The sequence below is a fragment of the Diadema setosum genome, chromosome 9 (genome assembly GCF_964275005.1).
Source record: "Diadema setosum chromosome 9, eeDiaSeto1, whole genome shotgun sequence".
Lineage (NCBI taxonomy): Eukaryota > Metazoa > Echinodermata > Echinoidea > Diadematoida > Diadematidae > Diadema > Diadema setosum.
In genome coordinates, this window is record NC_092693.1 from 10,542,732 (window position 1) to 10,555,493 (window position 12,762).

The window sequence follows — 12,762 nt, forward strand, 5'->3', positions numbered from 1 at the left end:
TCATGACGCTCTCAAAATTAGATGTGTTTGTCACTATACCACAGCCCCTCTTTAGAAACCATTTGACGAACTTATAGGCCTACAGCGTGAGCAAATGGTATGAAGGGAGGTTAAACCTCGGAGCTACTGTACATAGATTCATGGCGTAACTACGATTCCGCCACCCGCTTATACACGGGCACAGAAAGTTTGCGTGTGAAATATTACAGTATATGCGATACGCTCCCCTGTACATCTCGCGTCTATAATCAAATTATGTCTATCGCGTTTACATTGTCACCACTAGCTAAAAATTACTCGTAAGCTTGCCCTACGGTTGCGACGAGCTTATTGCAAATATCACGGGCGCGCAAAATTGAATTACACTTCCTCATTTTGTCACGTTGCTTACCGCTACGAACAGGATATTGCAGCTTCTCCTACAAGTTCCTACATCTTACACGGTAAAGATGCACATGAGGGCCTCAGATAAGTGCCAAGTGCGCACTGTAGATCACGAGGCATATCTTGTATCGGTATCTCAAGTATTCCCTACAGGTATAATGAAATGGTTGGTCATTCTATTGGCAGTCAACGGAAGCTACAATAATACTCGAAGGCGGGACGGTGCTTTGAGTCGAAAAGAGTGGTTAGCACTCCAAATTCACTCCTTGATCACAGCGTGTTTACTTCTGTCCTGCATTTTTCTTGATGGTGTCTCATAGAGTCTGACTCACATAATTAACCAAAAAAAGCCTATTATTATGCATAATACAATACAACCGCAATAAACAATAGATCGCGAAATCAAACGGAACCCGAAAATGACGACTTACTGATAACGACTAGACACTTGCATTTTCTTATCATAACATATAGGACTATAGTGACTATTGAGAGCAAATATAGCGTTACTATTTCTCTCACTATTTAGCACTGCGCTAAGTTAGCTGCAATAATATTTAGACTCATCAACAGTGCACTGGAATATAGAGAGAAAGAGGTTGGATAACGGATAATTATTTCAAATATATTTGTGTACATACAACAACGCACTGTAGTCGGCAACCAAGTGTATAATAACAGCGAACCCTCATTACGCTGTGGATATCATCGTGCGGGGTCACGTATAGTAGTTAAGAGTTCACGTTTCATACTCGGCAAGTATATCCAAACACGCGCCTGTCTTCCACCCCTGCAGAGTTTCTCCGATTGGAGTCCATCTGGACTTTCTGGCAGCCTTGAGCCCTATAGCGAAAGGTCACATGCTCCATCCTTCACCTCATTTGACCTCTGTCCCTCACACCTCACGGGCTCCGCTCATCACCGTGCCCAAGAGGCTAGTAACTACAACACCCTGGAAAACTGCTACGATCGGCGGTGCGGAGAAGCCGCGGTGTTGGATTATCAACCTTGTGCATATATATACATCTATTTCTTCTCCTCACGTAGAATACTATCCCCGTAAAGTGAGTGGGACGAGATGCCAGGTATCTTACTTGAGATTCTGTATACCTCCTTTCCATACCATTAAAGTGAGCGATTAGGCCTGTCCTTATACAATGGCGGGAGAGGAGGAATTCTGTATGCACATCCAGTTATCACGGATGCGGGAGAAAAAATATATATGAGAGCAGGGTTGTCACTACATGATATGTTCGTAGTAGGCCTACGCAGAATAAAAAGATTGGTCGATTATCTTCATTTTTACGGCAGCGGCACGCTGTCAATAATGAGCGATGGTCGAGTATCAGTAGTGCTTGGCCGAAAATAATCAGGCCAAAAGAATTACTCACTATGGCGGCTTCAAGAAAGGGTCATCATGTAAGGTCTCTTTTTTTTTCGGGCGTCTTTTCGTTGATCACCTCCTTGAGTGATCGACACAAATGAGATCGGCGGGACTGGGCGAAGAAAAGAAAGCTGAATGATATAGTTGCAAACACCGCCTGACAGCCGGGCTCAGGCTGAAGTACTACGGGGGGAAAGAGTGAATGGGACCCACGACGTGGAATGAATACTACATAGTCGTGTGGTGTATAGTACTACGACAGGGGTCAAAGTACCATCAACGCGATATGTTATAAAATAATAAGATGTGAGGAGAAAATGGCGGAGGGTATACCACGCTGTCGCTACAAAGTCGTCCCTTTTGATGTTGCATCAGTAGTGACTGCCTCTCTTGATTATCACGGGAAAACAGTTCTTTTCTTAATGAAGTATGGGATATAAATGATCGAAAGACCAATCAATGCAACAGTGAGTGTGACACGTGATACTCATCACACCATTATCACGCACTTCCATCAATACAAAATCTTGCTAAGGCATAATCGCTTCACTTCATGGTTGACCTAGTAGGTATATAATATGCTATTTTTTACATAATTTTGAGATGAACAACAAGTTTTGATTTCGTGAACTTCAAGATTTCGGGTACTCGTATTGAACTTATCTCCTGTTGAGAATGACATATAGTTCTTACAATTAAGTCAAAGATCTAAAAAAGAAAGAGGTTTACACAGTCTATCCACAGTCCCAGTTATTGTATAACGAAACAAAAATAAATGCAAAATAATTTTTAGGAAGTTTTTTTCTTAAATTTTTGATAGTGTGTTTAGTATTGAGCCCCAATCTCAAATAAAATTACGTCACTTTCTTTGAAGATGTAAATGCACATTAAATCCTATACGTGTAGGCTCCCTTCCATTTACACTGCATTATGATGTATGCAATTTCGATCGTGTGCTCACTAAACTGAGTCGATGTGATATCTATACTATCCATTGTCTGTTGTTTTTACGTCTGCTTCTTAAAGTTAATGTTTTTATTATCAGTCAGCATAGTGTGCTGACAATATATTGCCAGATGAAAAGGGGCCGAGGATACTTCTCGCTGGTATTCATTGTACATGCTTCATTCAGAAAGTTTTACATCTATTGCAACTCACTCTATAATCAACATACCATCTGAAATTGATCATGTCCAGAATGAACTGTGCCGAATTATTAACGCCAAACCTCACACATAAAAAGACTACAATAACCGAAGGCTCAATCGTGAATGCAGTGGAGCAGAAGATGTTTACTGGGAGATACCAGTGACGAGGAAACATTTTATTAATCTCTGGGAATGAGAGAAACACGCGTGATGTCATTACGCCTGCTAATGTGTCACGCAGGTGAAGTGGGATGCGGCTAAAAGAGATCAACGGGGGGAGCAATGAGAGCATGGAATTGAGATGAACTTTCAAGATTTGACTGATAAAGAGATGTACATGTACCATCATTTTCCCCCTATCCCTCGTCTCTCTCCACCCATCGCTCAGCACGTCCCCTTACTCCGCCTGAACTCCAGACTCAAGCAAGGCTGTGCTTCAAACCTGCATACATTGTACATTAATTATGCGGGCAAGTGCTGCGCGGCACATCAGCAAGCCACAAGGAGCCTCGACTACTGTACCTATGGTCACTGTGCCGAGCGATGTCACAGCTGCGATGTCACTGCTACGGACAAGGATGCAGACTCAGGGGCGGATCCAGGGAGGACCACAACCGGCGCACGCCCCCCCTTTATTTTTTGTTGAAACAAAAGAAATAAAAAGAAAAAAATGGGGGGAGGGGTGCGTGCGCCCCCCCTTTATTTTTGTAAACACGCCCCCTCTTTACGAAATTCCTGGATCCGCCCCTGAGACTGGCCCTTTCCAAGTCTTGACCAATTGTGCATAAGTCCTGTTTAGGAGGTCAATATTCCAAATTTCCAATAGCACCAATCGCATGCCTTCTGGAGTTTTGTTTTGTATTGTTTTGTTCTGCGTTGTTGTTGTTTTTAGAGGGTCAATATAGGTTTACCCACACCAGACCATGCAAATTCTCACTGCATTGGTGCGTGTGTTTGACATTTTCACATTTCTGAAAGAACCTAGTCATGTGCGAATAATATATCCATGTTATACATATTGTGAAATCAATTATGCCCAGTACGACTACGAGATTCTTTCAAATCCATGGATACGCAAGCGGCCCCTGTCTACAGTATTTGAGGGCATGGTGCAGCTACGTGTACGCACTGCGACATACAGTACATGTACTTCTGTCACCTGTCGTCAAAACATGCCGATTTATTATTGTGTCGGGTATCGTTGCACAATTACTCCGCAGAACAAAATAGGTACAATGTACCTACAGTCATAGTGGATACAACTGTAATATTACTATAGAATACACGAGGACATGAGGATGGGTCATCTGTTGACATTGGTTCTGTACCTTGATGCTTACACTCCGTAGTGTTATCCGTCCGTTTGACAACATTGACATCGAAATACAGAAGGGATGGAACAAAACAGCATAAGATTATTTTGACTTTCCTTGTTTTGAGATTATCCATGATACCGAAATGCTATCTAAGTTTTCATAATTTCCTTCTTATACACTCTATTACATACCTCACAAACACAAACACGCACACACACACACACAACACGCACGTACATAATATTACATCAGTGTACCTTCGCGACTTGAATGAACCAGCTCTCAATGATGATTGCTTGAAAAAATGATAAAATTGGCAGATAACACAAACCAAATGCAACGAAATGAAATACAGATGAAAGCATGATGCCAGCAAGCCCATCTCATAAGAAAGTATCTCAGTTTCCATGGTCACACTTCCTTCACTAGCATTATCAGAGTGAGTAGGGTCTACAATGTTTTCAGTTTGTGTTCGAGGCAATTCCGGTGATGATTCCAAACTAGTGGCAGTAAGGATTAAGATGATATGAATAATATTCATAAATGAAAATGAATAGATAATATCATGGAAGATATGAAGATGATGATGATGACAATGACAATAAAGAGTATTATCATTATTATCATAGGCCTAATCATCATCATCATCATAATAGTAATTCTACACGGAGAATGTCCTATCCTCATTTTAAACATTGATTATCATTATGAATTATCACGAACAAACTCCTTATTCCCAAAGGCTATGTGCACGTAAGGTGATGGGCAGAAAAACCTTGTTCAAAAGGGGTTATTTAAAAAACAAACAAACATGCATACCAGCCGACGTCGTATCGATATCGTCACCTATCAAATTTATTCATTATATATACCTTAGTACATTGACTTTGGCGCTTTCGCGAACGTTTACTATAAATTGACGAGAGATGCTAATGATAACCATAGCATGGACCAAGGCCCCTGACCTGGTCAAAATATTGAATGTCCTTTTTGTGTCTACTCATCTCATGTACACAATCCATTCGGTGACACAGCATTCGTCACGTTGGGACCGCAGTTGACCACATACATTAAATTTGTACAAGGTTAGAAAGGCGTGGATTGTATGTTTCCCCTATCTATACAGCTGTTCGCATGCAGGTACAGTACATGATTATGTTTTATGAAGAAGATATACACTGTATGGGGGGAAATAATCTTAATCCCTCCTGAATACTATTTTTGGGGGGATGTGTGTAGAAAACAGAATACGATGTCTAAGTTTTAATGTTGCATAAGAAAAACAATATAATACACACGTACACATGCAAATTGAAAAAACGACAACTACAACGACAATGAAAATATAAGAATGCTCGTTTTAACATCACATGCACATGTGGAACATACACAAACCAGCTGATTCGTCAGGCATCCTACTTACCGGTTTCTACATTCTGGTTGGTGGAGAAGGTGCCAGATACGAATAATAATGTCACCAGCAGTTGAGTCAATACCGAATGACCCATTTTTGCAGTGTCTTTCGATCCCGTGTGTCTTGTCGTCTGAAAGAAATCCACGCTTCTGACGTGTCCCTAAATGGAGGATGCTGTATTACCCGCGATGCGAAAAAACACGTTCGCCTCCCCCAAGTATCAGCTGCGGGTGAGGAGAGAGAGGTTCTCCAGACACACAAACGACATGGAAGGAGGGATGAGATATGAAATATATCATATATATCTCTCTCAAACGGTGCTGCCACAATGTCTCATACAGTCGTTTGCTGCTCGTTCTCCATTCTCATCTGTGGAACCACTTCACTGCTGTCGTCTCCTGCGAGTATTTCAACCGTCAGGGGAACATTATCCAAATTTTAATCCCGATGGAAGTGAACTACCGGCTACTCAGAGAAATTTCTGTCCAAGAGAGCTGTATGATGTGTGTGAGTGTGTGTGTGGTTGGAGAAGATTTGGCCAAATCACTGCCACAGAGGTAAATGGCGCACACGCTCGATGTGGTGTAGCGATTGTACGCTAGGAAGCCCAGCGTACGGAGCCTCGTTCGTTTGCGCTTTGCCCCGACCCACACTGCTCTGCTACAACACACCAGCAGCATGCAGTGAACACACGTCTGTCAAAAGTTACTCCCAACTTCTCAGCTCCGCTCCGAGCAGCTGCGCGTTCTCGCTTCAACGAAACCTTCGTAAATTGCGAAGAATTTGATGAAACCTTCCCTGAGACAAACTGCAGAAAAGATGAAGCTTCCAAAATACGAATGTCAGCAAGAGAAATAACGTTGTCTTGCGTCTTTTCAGCACATTACGAGACCGCTGTCAGATTAGCAGTCCCGCAAAATTCCGACAATAGTGACAACAACAGACGGTCGTTTCAGCTCAACGGCCGTGCAGCATGCAGGTCCGTGCATTCGCCCCGTGCATTTAGCTCCGTACAATGGAACGCTCCATCCATATGCATACAGAGCGTGAGTCCATTGATGCGGCTTGTCATATAAAACACCAGCGGCGTGTGATGCAGGCCTGCTTTACTCGAAGCAGCGGCGTGCATGGGGGGCCACATAGAGTCGAGCAGTGTACACAAACCTTCCCTCATGCATTTGTTTACCTTCGCCTCTCCGATGAATTCCACGCTGGAGTGTGTGTGCCGGTGTATGTGTGTTGTGAGTGAATAGTGAATGAATGGGGGGGGGGGGGGGGAGGAAGAGAAGAGGTAGCTTTGTGATTCAAAGTTATCCTTCCACCTTGGTTAATGGCCTACAAAACGGTAAAAACCCGGAGAATACAAAGAAAGAGGTGTGAGAGCAGGGAGAGACATTGATGTTGCATGTTGCACTTGTTTTCACATGTTTTGGTTTATGTATAATATTGCCCTGTTGTTGTTCTTGTTCTTCTTGCTGTTCTTCTTGTTACCCGTTTGACATCTTTCGCCAATTAATCCTATAAGCTTTAATTCTACACTGGGTGAGGTAGGTCCATGACTGCCAATTAATGGAATGGGGTGCGTATGTTACCCCCTTCTCCTATACCTCATTAGCCTTTGCAAATCGACTCAGGTGCGACCTTTGACTCCAAGACGTGTCACTCACACATGCCACTCAGGCTTATCACACCGATCACCGCCCTCTCGGCGGGCGAATGAGATTCGTTTGCAGGTGCTGCCATGGTCCTTTATTTCCAAGTCTTCGTAGGGGGTCTCGAAGAGAAAAGCGCCCCTCTAAAATCAAAACTCATGATAGTAGTGTAGTAGACACGTGGTAACAGTTGCTTCATTGTCCCATTGTGATAATTGTATCGTGGACAAAATCGACATGCAGGTTATCCTGGCGCGACATGAATTCTCCATTTTCAGAGATATAGAAAGAGAGGTAAAAGAGAGAAGGATCGCGTGTGTGTGTGTGTGTGTGTATCAAAGAGCCTCCACTGACATGCCCACAACGCCATTTTCCTCGTTTATTTTCCTTTTTAAAGTGCAGACTTCTTGATCGAGGTAACTTCCTTTAAAAATCATTTGTTTCGCAGTTGCACTCTGTACAACACAAAATAAAACAAAGCTCCTCCGATTCCAAACTCCAAAGTCTAGTCTCTGCTAATGTTTGTACAAAAAGTAACGAAGTGAAAGTGTAATTGTGAATGATAGATACGTAAATTTTGTTATAATCTTGTTTTCTGGAGTGATGATGGCAGGCTTGTGGGTCATAAGGAGTGTTTTTGTTTGTTTGTTTGTTTGTTTGTTTGTTTGTTTGTTTGTTTGTTTGTCTGTGTGTTTTTTTGTTTTTTTTTTTTGCTCAGGGTGGACGGCTGCATTGTTTGTTTTTACTTTGTTTCTTATTTTGTTGGCGGGGTGTCAGAAACAATCTGATTGACTCTTGTTTGTGGTCAACAATGTATACCTGGTAACTCTCTGAGGATGGAAGACCAAATCAAGCATGAACCTACAACAAATTATAGACGGAGGTCTCTATTTGATCCCATCATCACCGCCGCCGCCTGATCATGTGCATCTTGATGTATGATGAGCACATTCAGATGCTTGGACAATGACAATTGTCACTGACAATCTGTGACGATGCATATTGTTGTTCAACGAACAATTATTTATCTGTATCTTTTGTATGTAACGCTGGTGGAAGGCGCATTTCCACATTCGCATTGTGGACAATAAAACAATCAATTCAATTCAATTCAATTCAATTCAAAACAATTCAATTCAAAAGAAGCGTTTCCCTCATTTCGGTCTTGTTTGGCTGAGGTGTCTTTTCAAACTCAACTGGCTTTGGATTAACCAATGATAGGGAGCAGCAAACCTCATAACATTAAAAAAAAAAGTGTTCCATAAAGTTACTGAAGTGGACACGGTCGCATGGAATGAACGTTGCTTAAAGGGAATGGCTATAGCCATTAGCCATTAGTTACTATAGTAACTAATCAGTGGGACTGCTGGGGGATGATTGTTCCAATCCTTGTGGGATTCTTTTAAGAGTATCTATTGTTGTGTGAAAATTATTTGCTTCAGAATGGTCTCATATTCAAGTAATGTGCAGTTTGATGTTTCCAGGTTAGCATGCCTGTACAGTGACGGGGCATTGTTTGACTACTGTAAAACATTCGCGGCATGAATTTTTCGCGATTTGGAGCCAACGGCCTTTTTTGCGGCATGAAATTTTCGCGAACTGCCACTGGCATTCAATGCACATAGTGTAGACAAGAACTTTCGCGTGCATTTTAATTTCGCGAATCTTGGCGTTCGCGAAATTCGCGAAATTAAAATGCACGCGAACATTCCTCGTGTTACAGTATTGTGTAGTATAGGTCCATGCTGGTAAGTGTCTACATTGGGAATGCACGTAATGTCATGGCTTGGTAGGTCCTTCTTGCGTGTTTAATTCCTTGTCTATTTATCAGTTTGACATAAGATGCTCCTTCTCTTGCATAGGGTTTGCTTCATAGTCAATATATAAATTTTTTTTATTTCTGTATCAGGGCAATTATCCCCCGCGAGCAATTATCCCAGCAGACTCCAACTCTCCCGCTTTCGACGGGAGATCTCCCGCAGAAAGCACATTTTTGCAAAGTCTCCCGTTCTCCCGCTTGAGATTTGATTTCTCCCGCCCTGGCTCTGTGTCTCCCGTTGGAAAGGATTTCTTATTTATTGTCATATCATATGCTGAAATAATAAGCCTTACATAGCACGAGAGAGCATTCTATAACCCTTGACTGACCCCGGCCGCAAGGAATTTCGCGCTTCGCGCACATCAACTTGGGGTCTCCCGTTTGCTAGGGGCTTCAGGCGGGAGAATCTCCAGATCAGAAGGTGCTGGGGGTTGGAGTCTCTGGTTTTGTGATAAGGTTAGAGTAAAGATTAGGGTTAGGATTAGGTGTATGGTATAGAATTTGGGTTAGGGTTAGGATTAGGGTTAGAGGAAGGGTCCGGGGTAATTACCCAGGGGGTAATACTGCCCTAGACCCGTCTTTTTCAATCGCATATACAGATGTTATCTATAAACACATTAACACAATGCACACATCTAAAAACGCGCATGCACAGCACACGCACATCTAAACACGCATACATGTGGTGCGGTTGTCACATTTTATTAGAAAGACTGGTCTTTTCCTCTGATCGCTTAAAATCGTGCAGAAAATCACCTATATCAGTGCCAAGATCCAGCAGTGTGGTTCCTGTCCTCTCCGCGTCGTGGCTGCAAACGCAAGATGGCGCTATGCAACAAATGCCCACCGATGAAGAGCATTTTAGTAATACAGAACAACTAGACTGTGTTATACCTCGCTTTCTTGTGCCTTTTCCTGTCCCCGTGTTTTTCTAAAGGACACTGATAAATGACTGGTTAACCCTTTGCGTACTTTGAGTGCTGATTGGCACAGAAAACCCAATGGCGTTGTATATTACTCTGCAGTCCAAAGTCCTGGCACGGAAAGGGTTGATAAAAGATGGATAGTTGCTACTGGTTGCAATGTTTTAATAGATTTTAAGAAACGGTTGCACAGGTCTTGCAGACAATCGCATTATCGCAGCATGCCTATCATAGACTCATAGAGTAACTGTAAAAAGGTGGATATACACACACACGTACATATTGAAGTAGAGGGGGTGGGGTATAGCAATACTCCTCCGCAAAGCAATAAGCATGTCAAAAACACACAAAAAGCCCAAAAATGATATACGAACTATCTTACCAAAATATCTGACATCAGTCATAAACAAAAAGTTACAGAATTTAGTACGTCCACTACACCACACCGACCTTCAAACCACCACCAACCCCAAATAGTAACCCCTATTTTTTTTTTATTCCTACGTTTTACGCACGAGCAAATTATCGTCCATCCTAAACTTATAGAAGAGTAAGAGAGCGAGGTGATAGTTACGCTTTTAGAAGTCAGTTCCTATATCATTAGTCCCGCCATAGCCTGTCGAAGGAGACAGCAGCGTTAACACTGATCAGTAATCAATTAGTGTAAATAGGCATACACTACGACATTGAGGTGCATTTCCATGACGCATGTTATTACAAGTCAGTTATCTTGAAGGTTGAACGGCTATTCACAAGCCCTGTACAACGTTTTAAATAATAACAGCTCTCTATAGTAAGTATCATGTTCATAGCTCCCCTGGAAATCACCCATGCAGTCCTCACGACGAATATCTGAATTCCCTCTTTTTCTAATCACGTCTTCAAAACCCATAAGGCGAATCTAGATGATTAGACTTTGATACCTATTTTTTAATGCCAAGAACACTAATTGAAGACCTTTTTGATGATTGAAATGAAACCCGTTGTGATGTTCACAAAAAAAAAAAGAATATATTTTCACAAAGTTACTCTCACATTCCCTTCCCCAGAGCAGGCAGCACACACACAAGCACACACGTAAACAAACAAATAAATAAATAAGCAAACAAGCAGAAACTCGCATAGTTAATTTTGGTCTCTTTCAACTACGTCTTCGAACTCGTCGGTCAAGTCAGAATGATAAACTTGCCGGTACTTCTACTTTCTGTGGATAGTGACATAATCTCCAGTATCACAGAGTTATCCCTCTCTAACACCAAACAAAGAAACAAACAGAGAAACAAACAAACAAACAGAGCAATGAATACGACTGTCTGCATGTACTTTATCGAGTGTATACAAACCCACCCGACATGTCACGTTGATCGAACATCTAAATCCATGATCGTTTTGATTTTTTTTCCGAAACTCAAGACCCTCGCCCCCCCCCCCCCCCAAAAAAAAAGAGAAAAAGAAAAGCAGATAATCAAGCACAGTATAGATACCTGTCTTCCAACTTTGCTGAGAAAGCATTAAACCAATTCACTTACGTATTAAAATCTATCAACATTTTCCTCTGAGTATACGATTTGCTGGCCGACATTCACGTAACGGTAGGCCTATGGTACAATGCATTCATAATAACTGACTTTGATTAGTAAACTGGCCCAGATGTTTGCCAGGGTTTGATCAGGAACTTTGGAAACTCCATCGGGGTTTTTTCCCCGATAAACTAATAACCTAATAGTAGCCTACAATGATACAAATTCAAATATAGGATCGGCATACGATCGTCAAGCCATTGTGACAGTGCAACTCGAGTATGAACTGGGGCGCCTCTACAAAATTAAAGGGGGCGCACGCCCCCCCCCCCCATTTTTTTCTCTTTATTTATTCTGTTTTAACAAAAAAAAAAAAAAAATGAAGAGGGGCGCGTTACTGTTATTACCTTGTTTCAACCATTAGCAAGCTCAGCCGTTTAGACCTATAAGAATGGTCCGCACTGTGAATTATCACTCGTTTCGTCAAACAGGGCCGGCGGAGCGTTTTCAAAAGTGAGGGGGGGGGGGCACTTCCGGGTTTCATAAGCTAACAAGTTTCTTCAGCTGACAAGCAAAAAAAAAAGAAAAAAAAAAGGTCGTCAGCGGAAAAACATAACATTACCGCTCTCGCACTTCAAGATCTCTATCTATTTCTTTTTAGTGCCACTAACGTACTTTCTGTTTACTTTTTAGTGCCACTAACGTACTTTCGGGTAAACAAAAAAAAAAAAAAAAAAAAACCCAAAAAAAATGGGGGGGGGGGGCAAAGTGATCACACCTTATATATTCCTTTGTACTCTCTTAAAAAAATCGAGTGAAAATATTCACTCTTGAAGGAGTGAATACAAAAAAGAGTGAATTTAGAGTGAAATTGGAGTGAATTTAGAGTGAAATTGGAGTGAATTTTGAGTGAAAACGTTAATTTCACTCATTTTGGAGTGACCTCAGGGATCACTCGAAGATTTTGGAGTGATCCCTGAGGTCACTCTAAAAAGAGTGAAAATGAACATTTTCACTCAGAATTCTCTCCAATTTCACTCTAAATTCACTCTTTTTTGTATTCACTCCTCCAAGAGTGAATATTTTCACTCGATTTTTTTTTTTAGAGAGTATGGTGCACAAAAAGTGTGTGTGTGTGTGTGTGGGGGGGGGGGGTCCGAGTTCCCCTCCCCCCCCCCGGGTCCGCTGGCCATATCAACAAC

General features: G+C 41.9%; 1 protein-coding gene across 1 annotated transcript in view; it reads right to left on the reverse strand.

Annotated features, from left to right (window-relative positions):
• The window catches only part of LOC140232620 (low-density lipoprotein receptor-related protein 12-like), an 85,199-nt gene extending 78,925 nt beyond the window's left edge, over positions 1-6,274 (reverse strand). The window contains exon 1 of the mRNA XM_072312718.1: positions 5,656-6,274. Coding sequence (XP_072168819.1) covers positions 5,656-5,740 — 85 coding nt within the window. The 5' untranslated portion in view covers positions 5,741-6,274. The remainder of the gene's footprint in view (positions 1-5,655) is intronic.
• Between the last annotated feature and the right edge of the window lie 6,488 nt (positions 6,275-12,762).